This window comes from Phyllostomus hastatus, unplaced genomic scaffold, assembly GCF_019186645.2.
Source record: "Phyllostomus hastatus isolate PE091 unplaced genomic scaffold, TTU_PhHast_1.1 phas_contig_64, whole genome shotgun sequence".
Classification (NCBI taxonomy): Eukaryota; Metazoa; Chordata; class Mammalia; order Chiroptera; family Phyllostomidae; genus Phyllostomus; species Phyllostomus hastatus.
This window is the reverse complement of record NW_025333928.1, coordinates 8,305,296-8,332,463: the sequence shown is the minus strand read 5'-3', so window position 1 is coordinate 8,332,463 and position 27,168 is coordinate 8,305,296. Positions and strand designations below refer to the sequence as shown.

Sequence of the window (27,168 nt, the reverse complement as noted above, 5' to 3'; positions counted from 1 at the left end):
TTTTTCATTGTTTTTAGAGAGAGGAAGGGAGAGAGAGAAAAACATTGATGTTAGAGAGAAAAGTCAATTGGTTGCCTCCTGTATGCATCCAGACTGGGGATCAAACCTGCAACCTGTATGTGACCTGACTGGGAATTGAACCCACAATCTTTTGGTTATAAGGCAATGCTCCAACCAATTGAGCCACACCAGCCAGGGCTTATTGATGGTTTCCTTTGCTGTGCAAAAAAAATTTTAATTTGATGTAGTCCCATTTGTTTATATTTTTCTTTTGTTTCTGTTCCCTGAGAACTATATCAGAAAAAATATTGCTAGAAGAAGTGTTCAAGATTTTACTGCTTCTGTTTTCTTCGAGGACTTATGGTCTCAAGTCTAACATTTAAATCTTTAATCCATTTTGAGTTTATTCTTGTGTATGGTGAGAGTTGGTGGTCCAGTTCCAATTTTGCATGTATCTGTCCAATTTTCCCAATGTCATTTATTGAAGAGATTGTCTTTACCCTTTTGTATGTTCTTGCCTCTTTGTCAAATATTAATTGACCATATAGACATGGGTCTCTATTCTGTTCTATTGATGTATATATCTATTTGTTTTTAAATTTAAATTATTTTATTGTTGTTGAATTACAGTTGTCTGTATTTTCTCCCCACCCTCCCCCCTCCAAACCCACCTTATATATCTGTTTTTACACCAGTATCATACTAGTTTTCTTTTTTTGTTCTTGTCAAATGATGTTTCATTGAAAAAAATATATATATATATTGTAGTTCTTAAATAGCTGGATATTCTACTGCACCACTGTTGATAGCATGAGGGTGGCAGCCCATAGACTGGTCAGTCTCCAGTATCTCTGTAATGGTTCCAGAGAGTTCTCTAGCTAAAGATCAGTGGTGAATCTGTTGGGCAATGTTGGCAATCTCATCAAAAGTGAAATTTCACTATGCTTATTGGTGGTTTTTTTTTTTGCTCCTTTCTGTCTCATGGTGGTTCTTTGAGGGCTCTGATGATCAGCAAAGAGACTGAAGGTACCACCTCAGTCTGAGCCTGTCTGTTCTGAATGGTCAGTTTCACTGGTAACCCTCAGGCCTATGTAATAATGGGTTACTTTGGCAATGTCATCACCAATCTTTTTTGGAGACCAACTCAGGGGGCTGATCTTGGGGTAGACATGGCACCAACTTCCCCACCAGTGCACCTCAGGTACATGACTGATCTCACTGGAGTTCAACTCCAGTGGCAGAGTGGAGGCAGGTGGTGTTGGATGAACCTGGATTTGGGAAACCCAAAGAAAGTTGCACCTAAGTCCCCTCTGAGCCAAAAGTAGTACCATGCTGTTTTTACTATAGCCTTGTAGTATAGTTTGATAATGGGTACCGTGATACCTCCAACTTTGTCCTTCTTAATCGGGGTCTTTTGTGCTTCAATATACATTTTTGGATTATTTATTTATTCTAGTTCTGTGAAACATGCCACTAGTATTTTTATAGGGTTTCTTGTGTGTTCTTCCAGAGACATTCTATGCTGGATATACCTCTACACTTCTGTAATCCACCTCTTGTACATAATTTGTGGCACACATTATACTCAAACTATGGTCTGCTGCCAGTTTTTGTAAATACATTTTATTGATCCCCCCTCCCCAACTCATCATTTATTGTTTATGGCTGCTTTGGAGCTACAATGACAGAATAAAGAGGCTATGACATAGATTATATGGCTTGCAAAACCCAAAATATTTATGTTTACAAAAACCATATTTATGGATATAGTATTACCTTTCCAGTTAAAGTTTGCTGGCCTCTGCTCTATACCAACCATCTTTTGTATGTTTCTTTTTAAAATCATTTATTTAATCCTTATTGTATTTTTTCCATTACCATTCAATTCACTTACACCCTCCTCCCCACAACAATCACCACACTGTTGTCCATGTCCTTTTCAATTTGATCAGTCTCTCTATCCCCTAACCTCCCCCAACTCCCCCTCTACATATCATTTGCCCTCTGTCATGAGTCTGTCTCTGTTTTGCTTGTTAGTTCAGTTTATTAGATTCTACATGAGTGAAATCATATGGTATTTGTGTTTCTCTGACTGGCTTATTTCACTCAGCATAATGTTCTCCAGGTCCATCCATACTGTTGCAAGGGGTAAAATTTTCTTTTTTATGGTCAAGTAGAATTCCAATGTGTAAATGTCCCATAGTTGTTTTATCCACTTATCTGTTAATGGACACTTGGGCTGCTTCCATATCTTGGTGATTGTAAATAATGCTGCCGTGAACGTAGGGGTCTTATGTTCTTTCAAATTAGTGTTTTGGGTTTCTTTGGATATATTCCCAGGAGTGGGATCACTGGGTCAAAAAGCAGATCCATTTTTAATTTTTTTGAGGTATCTCCATACTGCTTTCCACAGCGGCTGCACCAGTCTGCCCCCAACAGTGTAAAAGGGTTCTCCTTTCTCCACATCCTCGCCAGCACATGTTGTTTGTTGATTTACTGATGATAGCCATTCTGATAGGCATGAGATGGTATCTGATTGTGGTTTTAATTTGCTCTGATAATTAGTGACGTTGAGCATTTTTCACATGTCTATTGGCCATTTGTATGTTCTCTTTGCAGAAGTGTCTATTCAGGTCCTTTGCCCATAGGCAGAGGACCATTTTAATTGGATTGTTTCTTTTTTGGTGTTATATTTTGTAAATACTTTATAAATTTTGACAGCCTCTTATCAGATGTATCAGTGAATATGTTCTCTCATTCTATGGGTTGTCTTTTTATTTTGTTGTTTTCCTTTGCTGTGAAAAAACCTTTTAGTTTGATGTATTCTCATTTGTTTATTTTTTCTTTTGTTTCCCTTGCCTGTGGAGATATATTTGACAAAAAATTTGTATGAGCAATGTCTGAGATTTTGCTGCCTGTTTTCTTCTAGGATTTTTACAGTTTTTGGTCTAACATTTAAATCTTTGATTCATTTTGAATTTATTCTTTGTGTGTAGTGTAAGAAGGTGGCCTCATTTCATTTTTCTGCACATATCTGTCCAATTTTCCCAACATCATTTATTAAATAAACTATCTTTAGCCCATTGTATGTGTTTGCCTCCTCTGTTAAATATTAATTAACTATAAAAATGTGGGTTTATTTCTGGGCTCTCTATTCTGTACCATTAATCTATGTGTGTGTTTTTATGCCAGTACCAGGCTGTTTTAAATAGTATGGTCTTGTAGTATAGTTTGATACTAGGTAGTGTGATGCCTCAACTTTTTTCTTTCTCAGGATTGCTGTTGCTATGTGGGGCCTTTTGTGGTTCCATATATATTTTTGAAATATTTGTTCTAGTTCTGTGAAATATGTCATTGGAGTCTTGATAAGAAGTGCATTGAATCTATAGATTGCTTTGGGTAGTATGGACATTTTAATGATGTTAATTCTTCCTATCCATGAACATGGTGCTTCCACTTATTTCTATCTTCTTCAATTTCTTTCTTCAGTGTCTTATAATTTTCCAAGTAGAGGTCTTTTACATCCTTGGTTAGGTTTAATTCCTCAGTATTTTATTCTTTTTGAAGCAATTTTGAATGGAATTTTTTTTAAGCAAAAATGGATGCCTTTATTTATTTTTTTAAACCACTTTATTGTTGTTCAATTACAGTTGTCTGAATTTTCTCCCCACCACTCCCCCTGACCCCAGCCAATCCCACCTCCCTCCCTTGCTTCCACCCTCCCTCTTGGTTTTGTCTATGTGTTCTTTATAGTAGTTCCTAAAAACCCTTCCCCCCACTGTCCCCTCCCCCCTCCCCTATGGCTATTGTTAGGTTGTTCTTCATTTCAATGTCTCTGGTTATATTTTGTTTGCTTTTTTCTTTTGTTGATTGTGTTCCAGTTAAAGGTGAGATCATATGGTATTTGTCCCTCACTGCCTGACTTATTTCACTTAGCATAATGCTCTCCAGTTCCATCCATGTTGTCGCAAAGGGTAGAAGGGATTGTTTTCTTAATTTCCCTTTCTGTTAGTTCATTATTGGCATACAAAAATTCACCTGACTTCTGGATATTAATTTTGAATCCTGCTACTTTGCTGAATTCATTTATCAGATCTATTAGTTTCTTGGTGAAATCTTTGGGGTTCCCTATGTACAGTATCATGTCATCTGCAAATAAGGACAGTTTTACTTCTTCCTTTCCAATGTGGATTCCTTTTATTTCTTCTTCTTGTCTGTTTGCTGTGGCTAGGACTTCCAGTACTATGGTGAATAAGAGAAGTGAAAGTGGATATTGCTGTCTTCTTCCCAATATTAAGTGAAATGCCTCTGGTTTTTGCCCATTGAGTATGATGGTGGCAGTGGGTATGTCATATATTGCCTTTATTATGTTTAGGTATGTCCCCTCTGCCCGCTTGGCTGAGAGTTTTATCATAAATGGGTGCTGGATTGTATCAAAAGCTTTTTCTGCATCTATTAATTTAATCATGTGGTTTTTTTCCTTCATTTTGTTTGTGTGATGAATAACATCTGTTGATTTGTGAATGTTGTACCATCCTTGCATTTCCAGAATAAATTGCACTTGATCATGATGTATGATCTTTCTGATGCATTGCTGTGTTCAGTTTGCTAATATGTGTCGAGGATTTTAGTATCTATGTTCACCAGTGATATAGCCTATGATTTTCTTTCTTTGTAGTGTCTTTATATGGTTTTGGAATTAGGACAATGCTGGCCTTGTAAAATGAGTTTGGGAGCCTTCCCTCCTCTTGAATTTTATAACTAGTTTGAGAAGGGGAGGTGTTAGTTTTTCTAGAAATGTTTGGTAAAATTCACCTGTGAAGTGATCTGGTCCAGGGCTTTTGTTTGTTGGGAGTTTTTTGATTACTGCTTCAAATTCATTAGGTATAATCTATCAATTTAGATTCTCTGATTTTTTGTTGGAAGATTATATGTTTCTAGGAATCTATCCATTTTTTCCAGGTTGTCCAGTTTGTGGGCATATAATTGTTTATAACATTTCCTCTTTTAAAAAGTATATTTTATTAATTATGGTATTACAGTTGTCCCATATTTTTCTCCCTTTTATCTCTCTCTGACCTGTACTTCCTCCCACCAGCATTTCCCCCACTTAGTTCATGTCCATGGGCCATATATATAAATTCTTTGGCTTCTCCATTCCTATACTATTCTTAACCTTGCCCTGTCTATTTTGTACCTACCAATTATACTTCTTATCCTTTGTACCCTCTCCCCCTGGCACGTCCCTCCCTATCCCCACCAATAACCCTGCATGTGATCTCCATGTCTATGATTGTGTTCTAGTTGTTTGCTTAGTTTGTTCTTTTTTTTTTAAGGCTCAGTGGTTGATAGCTGTATGTTGCCATTTTACTGTTCATAGTTTTGATCTTCTTCTTTTTCTTAGATAAGTTCCTTTAACATTTCATATAATAAGGGCTTGGTAATGATGAACTCCTTTAACTTGACCTTATCTGGGAAGCACTTTATCTGCCCTTCCATTCTAAATGATAGCTTTGCTGGATAGAGTAATTTTAGTGTAGGCCATTGCTTTTCATCACTTTGAATACTTCTTGCCAGTCCTTTCTTGCCTGCAAGGGTTTTTTGAGAAATCAGCTGATAGTCTTATAGGAACTCCTTTGTAGGTAACTCTCTCCTGTTCTCCTGCTGCTTTTAAGATTCTCTCCTTATTTTTAATCTTGGATAATTTAATTATAATATGTCTTGGTGTGTTCTTTCTTGGATCTGATTTCTTTGGGACTCTCAGCTTCCTGGACTTGTATGTCTATTTCCTTTGCTAGAATGGGAAAATTTTTCTTCATTATTTTTTCAAATAAGTTTTGAATTTCTTGCTCTTCCTCTTCTCTTTCTGGCACCCCTATGATTCTGATGTTGGAATGTTTAAAGTTGTTCCAGAGGTTCCTAAGCCTCTCCTCATCATTTTGACTTCTTGTTTCTTCATTCTGTTCTGATCAAATGTTTATTTCTTCCTATTGTTCCAAATCATTGATTTGAGTACCAGTTTCTTTCCTGTCACTGTTGGTTCCCTGTATATTTTGCTTTATTTTACTTTGTATAGCCTTCACTTCTTCCTTTATTTTGCATCTATACTTAATCATTTCTGTGAGCAATCCGATTATCACTGTTTTGAACTCTGTATCTGATAGGTTGGCTATCTTCTCATCATTTAGTTCTTTTTCTGAAGTTTTTATCTGTTCTTTTTAAAAATATATTTTATTGATTATGCTATTACAGTTGTCCTATTCCCCCCCTTCAGTTCATGTCCATGTGTCATAAGTTCTTTAGCTTCTACATTTCCCATACTATTCTTGCCCTCCTCCTGTCTATTTTCTACCTACCATCTATGCTACTTAATCTCTGTACCTTTTCCCCCCTCTCCTCTCACTCCCCTGTTGCTAACCCTCCATGTGATCTCCATTTCTGTGGATATGCTCCTGTTCTAGTTGTTTGCTTAGTTTGCTTTTGTTTTTGTTTTAGGTGTGGTTGTTAATAATTGTGAGTTTTCTGTCATTTTACTACACATGTTTTTTATCTTTTTTTTTCTTAGATAAGTCCCTTTAACATTTCACATAATAAGGGTTTGGTGATGATGAACTCCTTTAACTTGACCTTATTTGAGAAGCCCTTTTTCTGCCTTTCCATTCTAAATGAAAGCTTTGCTGGATAAAGCAATCTGGGATGTAGGTCCTTGCCTTTCATGACTTGAAATACTTCTTTCCAGCCCCTTCTTGCCTGCAAGGTTTCTTTTGAGAAATCAGCTGACAGTCTGATGGGAACTCCTTTGTAGGTGACTGACTCCTTATCTCTTGCTGCTTCTAGGATTCCCTTCTTCATTTTTACTTAGGCTAATGTAATTATGATGTGCCTTGGTGTGTTCCTTCTTGGGTCCAACTTCTTTGGGACTCTGTGAGCTTCCTGGACTTCCTGGAAGTCTATTTCCTTTGCCAGATTGGGGAAGTTCTCCATTATTTGTTCAAATAAGTTTTCAATTTCTTGCTCTTCCTCTTCTCCTTCTGGTACCCCTATAATTCGGATGTTGGAACATTTCAAGATGTCCTGGAAGTTCCTAAGCCTCTCCTCATTTTTCTGAATTCTTATTTCTTCATTCTTTTCTGATTGTTTGTTTTTTTCTTCCTTCTGGTCCACACCATTGATTTGAGTCCCAGTTTCCTTCCCATCACTATTGGTTTCCTGTGCATTTTCCTTCATTTCTCTTATCATAGCCTGCATTTGTTCATCTAGTTTGTGACCCAAATCAACCAATTTTGTGAGCATCCTGATCACCAGTGCTTTGAACTGTGCATCTGATAGGTTGGCTATCTCTTAGTCACTTAAAAAAACTGGCTCTGGAGTTTTTAATTCTGTTTGAGCCATCTTCTGAAGGCTTCTTTTGAGCCTTCTTTATTTTATTTTTTTCCTTTGGTCTTGTTGTGCCTGTTATGTATGAGGGGCGGAGCCTTAGGTGTTCACCAGGGCGGGGTACTCCAGTTGCTGGGTTGTGACGTTGTATGTGGGGGCGGGGTCCAAGAAGGAACAATGATGCTTGCTCTGTTCTCCATGGACCTCAGTCCCTTATGCTGCTTCCCCCGAGCAAACTGGACCCCTCTGGTGCCAGTTCCCATGTAGGTGGGCTTGTGCACACTGTGGGACCCTCCAAGGACCTCTTGTATGAGGCTGGGAGTCGCTCCCTGCTCCTCAATCCCCACAGGTGTCCTAAATCGGTGCCCCAAGGCTCTATTTCCCAGCACTGTGATCCTGGGTTGCATGCAGTGCCTTGCTTCACAATCGCGGCCTTGCTGGGTCTGCTGTTTGCCACCCCTTGGTCAGGGTCTGCCAGCTGCTGCTTGCATGCTCAGGGACCACCTGCTGCATTCTTGCTCAAGGATGCCTTAAGCTTCTGGTCCCAATGCTCTCCGCACAGCAACCCGAGCCCGGCTTCCCTCCTACCGGTCTGGAAGAATGCATCTATTTTCCTGGTTGTCTGATTTCCATTCAGATCAATTTTCTGTCAGATCTGGTTGTTATCTTGTTTCTAAATTGTTGCTGACCTTATTTTGGTTGTGTGATGAGGCACAGTGTGTCTACCTATGCCTCCATCTTAGCCGGAAGTCCCGAAAGTACTATAATTCTTATTTGTACAATCTAATTCTTATTTGTATAATCTAATGTATTATCTTTAAGTGTCTTCTTAATGGACATTAGATTGTTTCCACACTTTTTCTATATGAACAATGCTGTCATTTTACACATGTACAAATATATTTGGAAGTAATTCCTAGAACTAGGATTGCTGGATGAAAGGGCACATATGTGTATGTAATTTTAGTAGGTTTTTTCAGATTGCCTTCTATAGAGGTGGCAACAATTTATGCTCACACCAGAAATTTATGGTGACATTTCATGCCCATTTTCCAATCTAACATGTTATCAAACTTATTGATCTTTGCAAATTGAACAAGTGGGAAATAGCATCTCAGTTTAGCTTTAAATCACATTTTTTAAAATAAATGAGAGATGATTTACTTTTCCATGAACACTTTTTTTCTTATCTGTTTCCCATTGTTCTATTGGATTATTTATTTTCTTTCTTAGTTTGTAGAAGGTATGACTATATTGAGAAAAGTAAGCTGGGGCATGAGGTACTAATCTCTCTCCCACTAGTTTATCATTTGTATTTTAACTTCACTTATGGTAGTTTATTGCAGACAGAAATTTATTTAAAATGACTGTATGATTGAATTGAACCATATTTATTTATTTACTAATTTTCTTGATGTTTGATCTTATTTATTTGTTAATCTTAGAAAATCTCATTTTTGACTGGACTCAGACTTAGAGGTAGAAGCTCTCAGAGAGGACAGCTTATGTTCTCTTGGCAGTGTGTTTCTGGCATTCTTCTTTGGCTTCTTTCATAATTTTCACCAAAAGTTTAGCATATTTAGTGGCCCCTTATTTATTTTTATTAGTACATTGTTTCTTCAGAGCAATTGCTGATTATGTGTTGCAGGACACATGAATAATAAGACGCTGAATTTTGGGTGCTTTGGTCCAAAGTTTCTTACCTTCTTTGTTTAGGGACTTTCTCAAAATGTATTGGTGGACATCATCTTCTTTAGAGATACTGAAAAGTTTGTGGATTCTGCTAGCTCTTCTGGGTCCCCAGACAATGAGGGACAATAATATCAGTGAGACCAGAGATATTTTTCCCCTCATTTTTTTTTTACACTGAACAAGTTGAGAACACTGAAATTAGCATCCACAATGCAACCCTGAACAGATTTGTGATTTTCTCTCTAGTTCTCCTTGGTCTATAACAGGAATTCCCTTTACTCAGTAGCAGGTGGACATGGTCATGGTCAAGATACCCTGCTTCATGGGGAAACCTTGTTTGTCATTCCTACCACTGATTTGAGTGACATAACCCATTCATTCTTCACCCAAAGCATGAGCAGAAACTTCTGTGGCCATATGCTTGTCATAAAAGGTACGAAGTTTGCATTCATTGTCCACTTCAGTGAGTTTCCAGCAGTTAGTGGCTGGGAAATAGATGTTCAGCTTCATCCTGAAGCAGCTGACCACTTCTGAGGTACCACAAAAAAAGAATAAATTTAACCATTTTTAAATGACCTCTTTGTTTTGGCAACTGAGCAAACTGGAGCTTGGGCACTTGGTGCCTTCAATCTATGTGACTCAACAATTTGTGTTGAAGGGAACAGCTTTTTATTAACAGGGTTCCAACTGTGGGGGGCGGGCGCTGAGCACTCTTTCTCATGTCCCTCCTCTCTCACACAACCCAAAACTTCCCTTGTTCCCCAAAAGGCTGCAAGCAAAAACCATGCCCAGATATTCCCCATATCCTTATCTGTCCATCAGCCGGTCATGTGAACAGAATTCCATCCTCTCTAAATGTTCACTTGTGGGTTTCAGAGTCACCATCTTCTCACAGGATCTCTCTTCAGGGTCTGGGGTGTGCTGTTCTCAGCCTCCTTGTAGTGGTTCAGGGAAACATGTGCTGTGTTAAACTGGGTCATGATAGAGTCCAGAAAGGCACATGTCCCAAGAGAGTGACTTCTCTGTATGTTCTTCAGAGAAGCAGAAGTCTGCAGCTCAGCATTCCTGGTCAGAGTTCAGCTCCAAGTATCTCTCATGTGTCTGTGCTCGGCTTGGTAGTCCCTGCAGCTCCATTTCTGCCACCATCTTCTACAGGACACACTTTCAGACAGACTCCCAGGCAGGCAGATGGCATGGCTGCCTTCTCTGTAGATCTCCTCTGCAGACCTCCTCTGATGTTGTGGCTGTCTCTTGACCTTTGGCCTACCCTAATTTAAATGCACAGCTTGGAACTTTCTTTGTGACCTGATATCTGGTCCTTCCTATGGTGTATTAGTGTCCACCATTTTTGTCAGTTCTCCAGTGTCTTTGACCCTCTTTTGGCTGCCATCTTTAGTCAGGGCAAGAGTTCCCAGTGATGCATAGGTATCTGGGGAGGGCATCTGCTCCCCAGGCTATGTCACGAGTTACTGCACATTCTCATAGTCATGTATACAATTCTGCAGCTTCTGATATCTTTCTTTCAGGAAGGCATGGCTATTAAGTTGCCTTTGTTATGCAATGTTCCTTTTTTCTTTAAATATATTTTATTGATTATGCTATTGCAGTTGTCCCATTTTCCCCCCTTCACTCCCCTCCACCCTGTACACCCTCTCCCACCCATATCCCCCGCTTTAGTTCATGTCCATGTGTCATACTTGTGAGTTCTTTAGCTTCTACATTTCCCATACTATTCTTACCCTCCCCCTATCTATTTGCAACCTACATTCTATGCTACTTATTCTCTGTACTTTTCCCCCCTCTCTCCTCTTCCCACTCCCCTGTTGCTAACCCTCCATGTGATCTCCATTTCTGTGGTTCTGTTCCTGTTCTAGTTGTTTGCTTAGTTTCTTTGGGTTTGCTTTAGGTGTGGTTGTTAATAATTGTGAGTTTGCTGTCCTTTTACTATACATGTTTTTTCTGTATCTTCTTTTCTTAGATAAGTCCCTTTAACATTTCATAAAATAAGGGCTTGGTGGTGATGAACTCCTTTAACTTGGCCTTATCTGAGAAGCACTTTATCTGCCCTTTCATTCTAAATGAGAGCTTTGCTGGATAAAGCAATCTGGGATGTAGGTCCTTGTCTTTCATGACTTTGAATATTTCTTTCCAGCCTCTTCTTGCCTGTAAGGTCTCTTTTGAGAAATCAGCTGACAGTCTGATGGGAACTCCTTTGTATGTCACTGTCCGCTTATCTCTTGCTGCTTCTAGGATTCTCTCCTTCATTTTTACCTTGGCTAATGTAATTATGATGTGCCTTGGTGTGTTTCTTCTTGGGTCCAACTACTTTGGGGCTGTCTGTGCTTCCTGGATTTCTTTGAAGTCTATTCCCTTTGTAAGATTGGGGAAGTTCTCCTTTATTATTTGTTCAAATAACTTACTCCACTTGTTGCTTTTCCTCTTCTCCTTCTGGTACCCCTATAATTCGGATGTTGGAATGTTTAAAGATGTCCTGGAGGCTCCTAAGCTTCTCCTCATTTTTTTTGAATTCTTATTTTTTCATGTTTTCCTGCTTGGTTGTTTTTTGCTTCCTTCTGGTCCACTCTATTGTTTTGAGACCCAGTTTCCTTCCCATCACTATTGGCTCTCCATGCATCTTCCTTCATCTCTTTTATGGTAACCTGCATTTTTTAATCTAATTTGCGCCCAAAATCAACCAATTCTGTGAGCTTCCTGATAACCAGTGTTTTGAACTGTGCATCTGATAGATTGGCTATTTCTTGGTCATTCAAAAGGATGAGTCCTGGGGGACTGATCTGTTCTTCTGTTGGAGACATGTCTCTCTCTGTCTCTCCTTTTTTTCCCCCCCTGTCTGGTCGCTCTTGTTACAGTGAGGGGCAGAGCCTTAGGTGTTTACCTGGGCTGGGCACCCCAGTCGCTAGATTGTGACATTGTATCTGGGGACAGGTACGGGGGTGGGAGGGAACAATGGTGGTAGTTCCGTTCTCCTGGGATCACAGTCCCTTCTCTGGGATCCTGGGTTGCGCGCTCTGCCCTGGTCCACAATCGCTGCTTCACTGGGTCCACCAGCCACTGCTTGCGTACTCAGGGTCCACCGCTGCGATCTTGTGCTCCCCAGATGGCTTACGAGCCAAGTTCTCCCCAATTACCGTGTGCTGCTGCCGATCCTCGCCCGCCTGGCTCCGCCCCTCCTACCAGTCTGGATGAACAGGTGTACTTCAACTTCTTGGCTGTCCGACTTCCATTCAGACAAATTCTCTATCAGTTCTGGGTGTTATTCTAGCTCTAAATTGTTGTTGTTCTAATCTTGGTTGTGCGTGGAGGTACAGTGCGTCCACCTATGTCTCCATCTTTCCGGGAGTCATCTGTTATGCAATATTTCTTAAACACTGTACCTTCTGCTCTCCCTGCCTCTAATTTTTCCTGTAGGCAGGATTCTGAGGGTGTTCTCCTGTTATTAGGAGATCCATGTTCTGTACTCCATTACATTTTGTGTCCTTCTTGGAGGGACCCTTCCCACTCTAAGATTTTAAAATTTCCCATTTTTGTTTGTTTGTTGAGTTTCCCTCCTGTTTCTTAGAGTTGAGGACTCTGTGCGAGGTTCTCCCACTTTTCTTTGGGTAGCTGATATTCTGCAGTCTCCTTTTTTCTCCACATGCGAACTTTCTCTTATTCCTGTGCTGATCTGTTGCCATTTCTCCCCATAGGGTGGTGGTTGGAGCCCCCCAGGAGATAAAGGCTGCCAACCAAACAGGAGGCCTCTATGTCTGTGACTATAGCACGTATACCTGTGGGCCCATTCAACTGCAGGGTGAGTCACTGGCCCTCCCTAACCCAGGGCGAGGGTTCCACTTGTGCGTATACCTGGACTTGCCAGGCATTCCTTTTGTTCTGTGGAGTCAGTGGTGGTGGCTTCAGGGATCCAGCTCCCCAGCCTTTGTGTTGTCGGTAGACTCTACCCCAGACACCCTCAGGTGCCCACTTCAAATTCTTTTCCTATGATCTAGGTGCCCTCTTGACCTGTTAGACTGCTGTGTCTCCCAGGTTGAGGTGACCTTGGTTCAGCTTTTACATAGGCCTTTTATCTCCCTGAATGTAACTATGCACGTATCTGTCCTCTTAGTACCTCCAGAGGCTGTGAACATGTCCTTGGGTCTGTCTTTGGCATTTGCCACCAACCCTTTCCGGTTGCTGGTGAGTTGCTCTTGGCTCATGGGAGTGTCCTAAGGGGAGGCATGGACACCTGGGACTGTTGGGGCTAGGGTGGAGGATGGAGATACTGGGGTAAAAAAGACAAGAAACAGTGACAGTCCCCCCTACCTACATCCTGCCCTCCAGGCCTGCGGTCCCACCCTACACCAAACTTGCAAGGAGAACATTTATGCAAATGGCTTATGCTTCCTGTTTGGATCCAACCTACTGCGGCCACCCCAGAGGTTCCCAAAGGCCCTCAGAGGTAGGTTGTGTTTGGCACAGAGTACAGATGGGCAGCAGGATACCAGAAGGCAAGGGCAGGTCTGGGCTGGGGATTGCTCTGGCGTATGATTTAGAGGTCTAGGTACAGAAGGTTCTGATAGAGAGAGAGACTTGGGGGAGGTACTAGGGTCTTGCACTTTAAGAAAAGTCCTCATGTAGCCAATCATCTTTGTGAGATGATGTTCCAACCATTGTCCTTAGAGTAAGTGCCTTAGTCTCCTGACCATAGCCTTTGAAGCTTAAATGATGAGGCCCCTGTCCACCTCTCCAATTTCTCTTCCATCCCTTCTATCTCAGTTGTTGTGCTGTAGCCACTCTGGCTGTCTTTCTCCTCCGAGAACTATATAAAAATGTCTCTGCCTCAGGGTCTTTGCACTTAGTGTTCCTTCAGCCTGGCATGCTCTTCCTCCAGATCTCAGCTGTCAATGCATTATTGTCATCTCAGCTCAAATGTCACATCTTCAAAGAGGCCTTCCCTGAGTGGCTCTTCTAATTATTCCCACATTCACTCCCTACCACATTGTCCTACTTTACCATTCTTATATCTACATTTCCATATTTTACATGTTTATTGTCTGTCCTTTCTCCGGGAAAGATAGGCTCCATGATAGCAGGAATATTGCCTAGCTTGTTCACTGCTCTATGCTTTTCTACCTATTGCTGCATAACAAACTGCCCCTGAACTTAAGTGCTAAAAACAACAAGATTAATTATCTGGAGGAATCTGGGCATGCCTTAGCTGGGTACCTCTGTCTCAGGGTCTCTCATGAGATAGAAGTTGTCAGACTAGAGCTGTGGTCTTATCTGAAGGCTAGACTGGGGAAAAATCCACTTCCAAGCTCACTTACAAGGTAGTTGGACTGAGAACTTTGGTCCTCACTGGATGTTGGTTAGAGGCTTTTCTTAGTTGTTTGTCACCTGGGCCTCCCCAGGAAGCAGCTCACACCATAGCAACCAGCTTCCCTCAGGATGGGTGAACAAAGAGTGAGAGAGAGGAGAAAGCAGGCACCCAAGACAGAAGTCACAGCCTTTTTATAATCTAATCTCAGAAGTAATAGCTCATTACTTCTGCTTCCTTTAAAGTGAGTCAAAATTCCAGCTAAAACTCAAGAGGAGGGGACTATGCAAGGGTATTATCTTGATGGTTCCCTAAACATTGTTGATTGAAGGAGAATGAGTGAGTTAATGGATGTTTTTTAAAGGTGCTTTCTGCCAGTCATTTCTTTAACAGATTGGCCCTCTTTTTGCTTGTCTCCAAGTTGGAACTGAGGGCAGCTCTTTTCCTTTTTCTTTCACTCTCAACAGATAACTCTACCTCCTTCTTCACAAAGAACACCAAAGTTTCCAGGCATAAATTGTCTCTACTCCCAATGATTCTCTCATCTGGACTTCAGAGGTTCTCTCACAGTTTCAACTCTGGGACTCATATCTTCAATCACTCATTCTCTTCAGGAGCTTAAACTTCTCACACTCCTTTAAAAAAATTATTGTTGTTCAAGTATAGTTGTCTCCATTTTCCCTTCACTGCTCTCCCCTACCCCACCCACCCCCCACCTCCCACCCTTAATCCTTACCCCCTTTGGCTTTATCCATGGGTCCTTTATACATGTTCCCTGATGACCCTTCCCCTTCTTTCCCTCTTGATCCCCTTCCCTCCTCCCCTCTGGTTCCTGTCTATTCTCATACTCCTTTGAATGTAAACTTGATCATGCTACCCACATCAACCACTAAAATTGATACCAACTAAAATAAACTTCTCTTTTCCTGGTCTCCACTCCACCTTCTGCCATTGCTCCTTCCTTTCACCAAAATTCTTGAAAAAGTTATCTCCTCTTGACTCCATCTCCCACATGTCATGATTCTTTACCCTCTGACATCTAGTTTCTACCGGCCCATTCTACAGACCTTGCTCTTGCAAATGTCATTGTGACCCTGAGTGACAAATACGTTTTCTGTCTTCATGTTCACTCACCTTTCAGAGACAACCTGCAGCTCTTCCTCCTCAAACACCTCAGCCTTAGATATCTATTTCCTTCCCTTCTTCTTCTTTTTTTTAAATCCTCACCTGAAGATATGTGTATTGATTTTAGAGAGAGAGGGAGGGAGGGTAGAAGGGAGGGGAGAGAGAGAGAGAGAGAGAGAGAGAGAGAGAGAGAGAGAGAGAGAGAGAGAGAGAGAGAGAGAGATAGAGAGATATTGGTTGCCTCTCATACATGACTGGAACAGGGATCAAGCCCACAACCCAGGTATGTGCCCTGACCAGGTATTGAACCTGCAACCTTTTGCTGTATAGGACAATGCTCCAATCAACTGAGGCACTTGGCCAGGGCCCTTAATTTTTTTTTGCTTCACCCCCTTGCTGAGGGTTTCTGCTAAATATCACTACCAAGCCATCTTCCTCTGCCTTCCCTGCCTGCCTAGGGGCACCAGGTTATAGCTTCTCTTCTTTCCATGTTTTTTCCTGCCTGACTGCATCCAGTTCTATAACTTCAACTCCCACCCTCACATTTCTCCCTTAAGTCCTCACTCTCAGGAGTTCAAGACTCTTCTTTTAAAAAAATATTTTCATCATACAGATCATATATTATAGAATTGTATACCTGAAACCTCTGCGATTTTATTAACCAATGTCACCTCAATAAATTCAATAAAAACATTTTTGTTTCTTTTAACCTTTTAAAAAAGTTTTTAATTTATTTTTAGAGAAAGAGGAAGGGAGGGAGAGAAACATCAATGTGTGGTTGCCTCTCATGTACCCTCATATGGGGACTTGGCCAGCAACCAAGGCATGTGCCCTGAGTGGGAACTGAACTGACAACGCTTTGGTTCAGAGTCCAGCACTCAATCCACTGAGCCACACCAGCCAGGTCTCATTTTTGTTTCTTTTAAGATGCACTTGGTTCGAAATTCAATAGACACTAAGAACAGACTATAAAAATCTCTCCCTCTTGGGTCCCCCAGTCTTCTGTTTCCTTTCTGGGAGTCAGTCACTGTTACCAGTTTCTTATGCCTTCTTCTGGAGATTCTCCATGTGTTACAAACATATACAAATCTATATTCCTTGCTTTGTGCCACATGGTAGCATGCTATACACACTGTACTGTACCTTGATTATTTTATCATATCTTTGAGATTTAAAAACATTTTTTTGCCTAATCTTTGTATATTTTCCATATAAATCTTAGAGTTTGATTGTTTATTGTTAAAAAGCCAATACTTTTCTGGGTAATTTTATTTTATTTTTCAATGTTATACAGTGAAATTGGCCATTTTTCTTCTTTTTAAATATTTTTTTAAAAGATTTTATTTATTTATTTATTTTTTAGAGTGGGGAAGGGAGAGAGAGAAACATCAGTGTGTAGCTGTCTCTTGCTCACCTCATACTGGGGACCTGGCCCCTAACCCAGGCATGTGCCAAAGGGTCGCTGGGAATTGAACCAGTGACCTTTTGGTTGACAGTCTGGCACTCAGTCCACTGAACCGCACCAGCCAGAGCCATTTTTCTTTCTTTTTTTAAGTTAATTTATTTTTCAGTTACTGTTGATATAAAATATATTAGTTTCAGGTGTACAACATAGTAATTAGGCATTTATATACCTTATGAAGTGATCACCCCAATAAATTTGTTACCTATTGGACACTATACATATTTATTATAACTGTTCCCTTAGTCAAATTATTGACTATGTTCCTTATCCTGTACATTATATCCCCATAGTTATTTTTTAGTGTACAGTTTCATGAATTTTAAGATATGTATTGATTTGTGTAAGTAACACCATGAATAGGATGCAAAAAAGTTCTATTACCCCTCTGCCTTGGCCAGTTGGCTCAGTTGGTTGGAGCACTGTCCTGTTGCACAAAAAGGTTGCAAATTCAATCCCTAGTCAGGGCATATACCTGGGCTGCAGGTTGATCCCTGGTTGGGGCATGTACAGGAGGTAACCAATTGATGTTTCTTTCTCTCATTCATTCTCTCTCCAAAAATCAACAAACATGTCCTCGGATAAGGGTAAGAAAAAGGGGCTCTACTAACCTTCTAAAAAATCACCTTGTACTATGCCTTTATAGTCTATTGCCTCCTTCCTTTCACCCCTAGCCCCCAGCACTTGCTGATCTGTTCTCCATCACTATATAATTTGTCTTTTCAGGAGTTCTACATAAATGGAATTGTAATCTTGTGAGTTTTCATTTGGGATTCATCCACATTGTTATACGTGTCACTAGCTTTTTGTTTTTATTGCTGAGTACTATTCCATTGCGTGGCTTTACCACAGTCTCATTCACCGATTCATCCATTCACCCACTGAAGGATGTTTGGGTTATTTGCAGTGTTTCACAATCATGTATAAAGCTTCTAAAAGTCTTCACTGCTATGGAAATCTTTCTAAAATCCAAACAGATCATCTTATTTCCTTTTCTAAGAACCTGCAGTGGCTCCTCACTGCCTAAGGGATTAAGTCAAACTACTTTTTGAGTTAGAGAGGCTCTTTCCAACTGTTCCCTGCTTAATGTCATAGCCTTGTCCCCATCACCATCATATGGATTTACCCTGGTCATTCCAGCATTCTACTAGAATTCTTTTAGGCATATCCCCTTTGTATCAGTCATGGTCTCTACTGGAACAGATAGCACACTCTGGTTAAGATCATTTGAAGAGGTTTTATTTACAAAGGGACTAATTATAAAGTGTGGTAGGGCCTAAGGGGACTACAGGGGACAGTCCAGGAACCCAGGGGCAGCAGCATCAGAGCTGTTACCACCCCTAAGCTGATAGACAAGGAGAGGAAAAAGTCACCTTCAATCCAGAGTAGAGGAAGTTGTGTGGAGCAGGCCTCCTTGAGAGGGGTGATGATCTTCTGTTGAGGGACACAGCTGGCCTAGAACAACCTCTCAGGTAGGAAGCCAAGAGGAGAATACTCTGATCTCACTTTCTCCAGTTTCCTGTTGAGGCTCCTAATTGGGCAAATCCAACTAGAAGCCAGGGGTGAAAAAGCCATGTTGGTGGGGACCATGTGGGCCAACCTCCCAGGCTGCAGAGCAGAGTGGGGAAAAGTAGAAAGTGGATTTTCTGAGGGCAGAAGGGAAAATATCCAGCATACCTTTATATGTGATATTCCTTGTTTTCCCTGTAATTTAGTTCTCTCTTTGTATTCCTGGCAAATTATTTCTCATTCTTTATGAGGTAGGTCTAATGTCAACACATTCCCTGACTCTCTTGGACAGAATTAACCAATGTCTTTTTTTTATACCAATTTGTCCACTTTTGTATTTAACTTGAAGCATGGGTTAAATCTGTTTACCTTTTAATTTAATTGTTCAGCAGATAACTAACATGCAAAACATGAACCTGGAGGCTCTAGTACTTAATCAATTCATGCTCTTTTTCTTTTCCCCCAGGTTGCCCTCAGAAGGATAGTGACATTGCCTTTTTGATTGATGGGTCTGGTAGCATCAACTCACGTGACTTTCAGCAGATGAAGCAGTTTGTCTCAACTGTGATGAATCAATTCTCAAAGTCCAAAACCTTGGTGAGGGCCAATGGATAGGTTAGGGAATAGCCCATATAAGGCTGTCAAGGACATAGCAACCAGGCTGCCATTTCTCCCTTCTACTTCAGTTACAGACTTTGACAAGTTGCAATGTTGATCATGGTTTTCTTTCATGATTCTCTTTCTTGCTCTGTCTGGATGCAGCCACAGTATTCTTCCAGCTCTCTGTAAATTGGGCAGGTCTGACTGACAGGGGTTGGCATGGGAAATGAAACCCAAATATCATCTCTGAGTTCTAGTACTGAGAGGTGAGAGCTGATGGCAGATCTTTTCCTGCTGAGGCAGAAGGAGGGAGGGCAGTGTATAATATGGAGGAATTTGAAGATTGGAGTGTTTTAAGACTTCTGTAGGTCTTCCTGGAAGATAGCTAAGGGGAAGGAGAGGCATCTTTCTCAGTATAATGCCAGGTGCCTGTTCCCAGTTCTCTTTGATGCAGTACTCTGAAGAGTTCCAGACTCATTTCACATTTAAAGATTTCAAGGATAACCCTAACCCTCAACAACTGGTGACGCCAATAATGCAGCTATACGGGAAGACACACACTGCCACGGGAATCCTTAAAGTCGTGTAAGCTCCTCCCTCTCTGCTTAGGATATAAGAAGGAGGTAATATTTTTAGCTGGGTTTTTGAAGGATGGAGGGAGTTGTTCAGACAGGGATGGAGTAAAGGATATTTCTGGTTGAGGGAACAACACGAGTAAAGGTGTGGAGGAGGGACTATTCGTGACAAAAGATATTCTAAGCAAAGGTGGGAATAAAGAGGGTAAGTGAGAAGGAGGCTGGAGGGAAGCTAGAAAGACCAGTTGAGGCCAGGTCACTATAAACACCTGAAAAGCCAGAGGGAATCCACTGAAGGTTTTAAGTAGTAGGGAGATGAAAGCACAACTTATTTTGGAATTTACTCCAATTTCTGTGAATGTTTGTGTAAAGGCAAGGGTCAGGGTTGGGATAAAAGTGTAGGAAGATGAACTAGAGAGCTGTTGTATCAAACCAGGAGAGGTCTGATGAGGGCCCAAGTCAGCTTATTTAAACAATATACATATATACTTTTTAATTTAAAAGGAATAATACTCAGTTAAAAAAAAACAACCTATGCAAAAGTATATAAGGGCAAAGTGAAGGTGTTTTCCCCCTCCACTCTTCTCCCCTCTCCTGCTGCCTTTCCAAATTTGGGGAAGCCACATCCCAGTATTCATCTCTGGGGAGCCCAAGCCTGTCCCAGACCGTGCTCTGCTGCATCTGCATCTGTGACTGCTGACACTCCCTCCATAGCATTAGGAGTATCTCCATCTGCTCCCATTTGACTTTTCCCTTCTCTTCCCTGGACAGAAAAGAACTGTTTAATAGCAGCAGTGGAGCCCGGGAGAATGCCCTTAAGATCCTAGTTGTTATCACAGATGGAGAAAAGTATGGTGATCGCTTGCAGTACAAGGATGTCATCCCTGAAGCAGACAGAGAGGGTGTCATTCGCTACGTCATTGGGGTAGGAAATGCGGCTTTCTAGCCTGATGTTTCTGTGAAGGGTTTCTGCTTAGATACACCCTCCCTTCGATTAGCAAATAGCAATAAAATCATAGTGGGGTGACAGTCACTTCTAGTCCATTTGTGTGTGTATCAGCTAACTTGTCACAATGATGCAGTGTAACAAACTAACCCAAAATTCAGTGGTTTAAAACAATAAGTTTCTGTAGGTCAGCTGGGGAATTTTTCTGGTCTCAGCTGGGTCCACTTATGCATCTGCAACCAGTAGCAGGTTGGTTGGCAGCCCTGCTGATCCTGATTGGACTCTCTCCAATTCTGAGGGTTGCCAGCTATATCTGTTGGACAGAAAAACTGGGAGCAGCAGGGGTAAGTAACTTTGCTCTTCTGCTCTGTGTCTTCACCATGAGGACATGCCCAGTGGGCTAGCCTGGGCATGCCTTCATGGTGAAGGCAGAGGAATAAACAAGTAAGTGGAAGCATTGCAAGCACTTTTTCAAGCCTCTGTTTGCATCACATTTAATAACATGAGAAACATGTGGCTGAACCCAGAGACAATGAATGGGGTAGGTTACTCTCCAAGAATAGGAAGGCACAAAAAAGTTTTGGGGAAACGGCTTGGATACAAGAATGGGTAAAGGGTTGGAATCAGTAATGTAATCAAACTACCACAGTACCTTGTGTGACATACAAAAAGGTGCATTACTTGGCAAGTAGTAAACCCCTTCGTATAAAGAAAAAGGCTTCCTTTCCTCTGGAGGAAGGTCAGCCTACACAAGGATACATGGCACAGCAAATGGACCAACAGCTGGATTTCAGTCCCCAGTTGCTCGCTTGACAGAATTCCTTGCACAGCGTACAACCTGCTCTACTATCATTGGCAGCCCCATCCCAAGGGCCTTCTGGTATACTCCCTCTTGTGACAAATATTGTTTCAGATACTTTTCCTGAAGAATTTTCTTTGTTGGATAAGATTGTTACCCCTAGACAGTGTCTGATTCAGCCTATGTTCTTTGACAACAGGTGGGAGATGCCTTCGACAGCTTAAGATCCCGAGAAGAGCTTAATACCATTGCATCCAAGCCACCTCGTGATCACGTGTTCCGGGTGAATAACTTTGAAGCTCTGAAGACCATTCAGAACCAGCTTCAGGAAAAGATCTTTGCAATTGAGGGTGAGCTAAGGTTCTGTACTTCTGGAACAGCCTCAGGGGCAGCCGCTCACCCCCAAAACACATATTCCTCTCTAGAAACTAGAACCTCCTATTCCTTGGCATCCTGACCCTCAGCATCAGCTCTCTCGCTACTTCTGCCAGGTCCCAGCACCTCCAGCTTCACTTGGTCATTTCCTTGGAATAGAAGGATTTAGGCTTTTCTCTCTAATTTTGCAGCTCTTGGCCACAGGCTGAAAAATTGGAGGGTAGGGAAGCCAAATCCCACACAGTATTTTTCTAAAAATTTGGATATGTTGCCAGCATTGTTTTATTCACTGCTGTTTTTCCAGTGCCTAGAATAGTACCTGGTGCATAGAGTATCCTTGATAAAATTTTGTTGAATAAACTAATTTAAAAATTGGGGGAAGGTTCATATACAAACTGGATTTATGGCTTCTCTTGAAAAGTTGGAAGATTATACACCTTGAGGACCACATTCCTACTGGCAAAAAGTGGTTGGAGCCAAAGCCACTGTCCCTTTAAAAGGGGCATGTGCTTTCTAGTTCAGCATAGCTCTCACCTGAGCCTTCTCTTGTCTGTCCACCATAACATGTGTGTATGGTTTCTTAAAAGGAATATAAAACTATTGACCACTGCTTACCAATATTTACAATAAAGTAAACAATATACAGTTGGGTAACATTTTGTTTATTACAAAGTTATTATTTTTCCTGGCTTCTGCTAAACTAGCACCCTAAATGCTGAGATTGAGCCGACAGGTAAAGAATGAGTTGGGGTAAAGAGAAAACACTCAGGTCAAGAGTTTAGATTACAAAAGTTTGTTCAGCCATTTATTCCAGCAGGTCTTAAATTGCCAATGTCTCTAACTGTCTGATTAGGTTTTCACGAACAAATTCTTACACATTCCATGAATCATGACTTTTTAGTCAACATAGCACAGGGATTTCAAATTCAGGGTCAAAGCCTCTTAGTTTATCAGCAGCATATCATTTCTTCTTTGATATGCTGTCATCAGATTCACTGTGGATAAAGATTTTCTTTTTGTACCATCTTTTTCTTTACCAGCCTTTTGAGAATTAAGAAGCTGAAATGCTTCAGTTAACTCTGGACAATCTAAATTTTCTTCAGCTTCCTAAGTATTGTCAGCATCTGTGAATCCCTTCTATTACAGGAAATGTTCCATTCACTAAACGTCAGTTCAATACTTTTTCCACTACTAATTCTTTAGGCTCTGCCTCTTCAACTTTTTTAACTTTTTCCATTTTTGTTTCTTTCCCATTTTTGCAATGTAGTTTTATTGAAGTCCATTTAAAAAAATCCTCACCTGAAGACAAGCTTATTGATTTTAGAGAGAAAGGGAGGCAGGGAGAGAGAGAGAAACATCATGTGAGAGAGAAACATGGATTCGTTGCCTCCCATAAATGCCACCACTAGGATCAAACCACAATGTAGGCATACACCATGACCAGTGAACCAACAGAGCAAACTTTCCGTGTATCAGAGGATCAGCCACGCTGGCCAGGGCTGTGTGGGAGGCCTCTCTGTGTGGTGTGGGCCCAGCTCCCACTGGGAGATGCATAGGACCCACACTCACGGTTAGGTTTTCCCATGGGGAATCAGGCCTGCAATGTACTTAGTTAGGCCCCTATGAGTCTTGCTTTTTGCTAAAACTCCCTTACCCTGAATTGAGGACATTTACTGCAAAGCAACTTCCTAAAAACCATGCTAAACCTTCCAAGGATGAGTGCAACTGGTCGAACTACTTTTGCCTTTTCATTTGCAAATATCCCTCTTCTGTGATGTGATTACCAGCATCTTCTCCTTTATTTTCTGTATAAGGTAACCACCTAAAGTGAGCCTGTGCATTGTTAATGAGGACCTTCTTGTAATGTGCCCAGTAAGACAATAAAAGCTCATTGGAGCAAGGGCCAAGGCTTTTGCTCTCCTTGAGAGAAAAGCCATGCCGTCCTTTTTGCTCCACCGGATTTAGTAATCCATGTGAATGTCTCAGTTCATCCATAATGACGTGGACCTCACAAGCTGGGGTCCATATCAGGGCTCCAGTGTAGTTTTATTGGAGACCATATTTTTTTCTTTTTATTGATTCTAGGGAGAGGGGAAGGGAGGGAGAAAGAGAGGAAGAGAAACATGGTTGGTTGCTTCTTGCAACCACCTGACCAGGGACTAACTGCACCCATGCATGTGTCACAACTAGAATTGAAGTGGATACCTTTTGGTTTGCTGGATGTTACCTCTCCAACTGATCCACACCTGTCAGGGCTGGAGGCCATTTATTATTGCACACCTGAAGAGCTACTATTCACCACCTCTGAGTTGCTTCTGTTCGCACTACATCTAGGGGTCTGCACGCCTTCAGCTCCAGCCATGTCCAAGGGAGAGGGGGCTGGGGACTGGCCATGATAGCATTTGAATTTCCAGCACCTGTTCTAGGCTCTTCTGCCTTCTTTAATGTAGAATGTTCTCCTCCTCACAGGTACTCAAACAGGAAGTACCAGCTCCTTTGAGTATGAGATGTCTCAGGAAGGCTTCAGTGCTTCCATAATGCCTGTAAGTGGTCCTTGTTAAATTGTGGGGGTGGTAAGAAGAAGGGGGAGAAGAGTCATAGGGTTGGAGGTTCTCTGTGATGAGTGTTTTTGGGAGGCACCTTTTTGGTGGGCATCAGTGGTTCTTTCTAACTTCTTTGTCATTCCTGTTCTTTTTTTTTTTTTACTTGAGATATAATGGATGTATGACATATTAAGTTCAGGTGTACAACATAATGATCAAATATATATATATTGACCACCACAGTAAGTCTAGTTAACATCTGTTACCACACATAGTTACAATTTTTTTTCTTGGGAGGAGAACTTTTAAGATTTATTCTCTTAGCAACTTTCAAGTATACAATAGAATATTATTAACTATATTCACCATGCTGTACATTACATTACCAAGATTTATTTATTTATAACTGGAAGTTTGTACTTTTTGACCACCTTTACCCATTTTGTCCACTTCCCATCCCTTGCCTTTGGCAACCATCAATTTGTTCTCTGTATCTATGAGTTTGTTTGTTTGTTTGGTTTTTGGTTTTCTGTATAAGTGAGATCATATAGTTTTTGTTTTTCTCTGCCTGATTTATTTCATGAAGTACAATGCCTTCCAAATTCATCCATGTTTTTGCAAATGACAGGATTTCCTACTTTTTTTATGGTTGAATAATATTCTATCACGTATACCACATTTTCTTTATCTACTCATCCACTGATGGATACTTAGGTTGCTTCTGCATCTTGGCTATTGTAAATAGTGCTGCAGTAAACATGGGGTACAGATACCTTTTTTGAGCTAGTATTTTAATTTCCTTCACATAAATACCTAGAAGTGGAATTGCTGGATCATATGGTAATTCTTTTAAAATTTTTTGAAAAACCTTGATATGGTTTTTATAATGGTTACACCAATACATTCACACAACAGTGCACAAGGGTTTTATTTTCTCCACATCCTCACCAATGCTTGTTTTTTTTTTTAAGATTTTATTTATTTATTTTTAGGCAGGGGAATGGAGGGAGACAGAGAAGGAGAGAAACATCAATATGTGGTTGCTTCTTGTGCACCCCACTTCTGGGGACCTGGCCTGCAATCCAGGCATGTGCCCTGACTGGGAATTGAACCAGTGACTCTTTGGTTCACAGGTCAGCGCTCAATCTACTGAGCCACACCACCCAGGGCTTTTTCTTGGTCTTTTTGATGATAGCTATTCTAACAGGTATGAGGTGATAGCTCATTGTGGTTTTGATTTTGTTGAGTGATGTTGAGTACTTTTTTCATGTACCTCTTGGCCATCTGTATGTTTTTCTTTGGGAAAATGTCTATTCAGATCCTCTGCCTAATTTTTAATCAGGTTGTATTTGTTCTCTTGCTATTGAGTTGTATGAGTTCTTTATGCATTTTGAATATTAACCCATTGTCAGACCTATGATTGAAATATGTATTCTCCTATTCTATTGGTTGCCTTTTCATTTTGTTGGTTGTTTCCTTTGTTGTGCACAAGCTTTTTAGTTTGATGTATTTCTAGTTGCTTATTTTTGCTTTTGTTGCCTTTGCTTTTGGTGTCAAATCCAAAAAAATCATTGCCAAGATTGATGTCAAGCTTACTGCTTATATTTTCTTCTTGGAGTTTTGTGATTTTAGGTATTATGTTCAAATATTTAATCCATTTTGAATTGATGTTTGTGTATAGTATAAGATAGTGTTCCAGTTTCTTTCTTTCTCTTTTTTTTTGCATGTGGCTATGCAGTTTTCCCAGCACCATTTGTTGAAGAGAGAACCTGTCTTTTTTCCATGGAATATTCTTGGTGTCTTTGTTGTAAAATAGTTGATCCACCTATGCATGGGTTTATTTATGGGCTCTCTATTCTGTTCTATTTGTCTACTTGTCTGTTTTTATGCCAATACCATGCTATTTTGATTACTATAGCTTTGCAATATAGTTTGAAATCAGGAAGTGTAATGCCTCTAGCTTTGTTCTTCTTTCTTAGAATTGTTTGTAGTTATTTGAGTTTTTCTGTAGTTCCATACAAATTTTAGGACTGTTTGTTCTATTTCTGTGAAAAATGCCATTGCACTTTTGATAGGGATTGCACTGAAACTGCAGATTGCTCAATCCTGTTCTATTCTCTTTCCCAGAATGGTCTCTTGCTGGGTGCTGTGGGGAGCTTCGACTGGGCTGGTGGAGCTTTTCTGCAAATGTCAGGAGATAAAATCACCTTCATCAACACAACCAGGGTAGATTCAGACATGAACGATGCTTACTTGGGTAAGTGGTAAGGACAGGGTTACTCTAAAAAAGGGTTAGGAGGTGGTATAACTTAACCAACAAAGATGTCATTGGATCTGTCATTGGCCCTTGGGGTAGCTTTAAAGACAGAAATTTCAAAATTCCATTTTAATTATGTTAACAAACAGGAATATAGTATGAGGTCAAGTTACTCCAACCTACCAACATAGGGCTATGCCTGCTCAAGGGACAGGTCTGCTAGAGGGGGCAGGATCTGCAAGGAAAAAACACTTCTCTTGTATCACCACCTTTAGGTTATGCTGCTGAAGTCATCTTGCGGAAACAGGTTCAAATCCTGGTTCTGGGAGCACCTCGATATCAGCACACTGGCCTGGTCATAATGTTCAGACAAAAGGCTGGCACCTGGGAGACCAATGCTGTTATCAAGGGCAGCCAGGTGAGTGTAGAGCATGTGGATTATAAATGTTCAAATAGAGGCAACCTGGGGACTGAGAGACTCCAGGATGGGAATTTTCAGGTTTCATGAGTGGACAAATTTTATAAAGGAGTCTTCAGAGGGCTTTAAGCTGGAGACTCACAGGTTCAACTTTGCATTTGAGAATATTCTAAAAA

General features: G+C 40.9%; 1 protein-coding gene across 2 annotated transcripts in view; it reads left to right on the top strand.

Annotated features, from left to right (window-relative positions):
• Positions 1–27,168, top strand: part of ITGAM (integrin subunit alpha M) — a 63,281-nt gene that overhangs the window by 8,362 nt on the left and 27,751 nt on the right. For both annotated transcript variants that reach the window (XM_045848966.1, XM_045848965.1), the window contains exons 3-12: positions 12,777–12,880; positions 13,193–13,263; positions 13,408–13,525; positions 18,946–19,076; positions 19,519–19,664; positions 20,426–20,579; positions 21,599–21,749; positions 24,244–24,317; positions 26,445–26,574; positions 26,850–26,992. In XM_045848966.1, the coding sequence (XP_045704922.1) occupies positions 12,777–12,880; positions 13,193–13,263; positions 13,408–13,525; positions 18,946–19,076; positions 19,519–19,664; positions 20,426–20,579; positions 21,599–21,749; positions 24,244–24,317; positions 26,445–26,574; positions 26,850–26,992 (1,222 nt within the window). The remainder of the gene's footprint in view (positions 1–12,776; positions 12,881–13,192; positions 13,264–13,407; positions 13,526–18,945; positions 19,077–19,518; positions 19,665–20,425; positions 20,580–21,598; positions 21,750–24,243; positions 24,318–26,444; positions 26,575–26,849; positions 26,993–27,168) is intronic.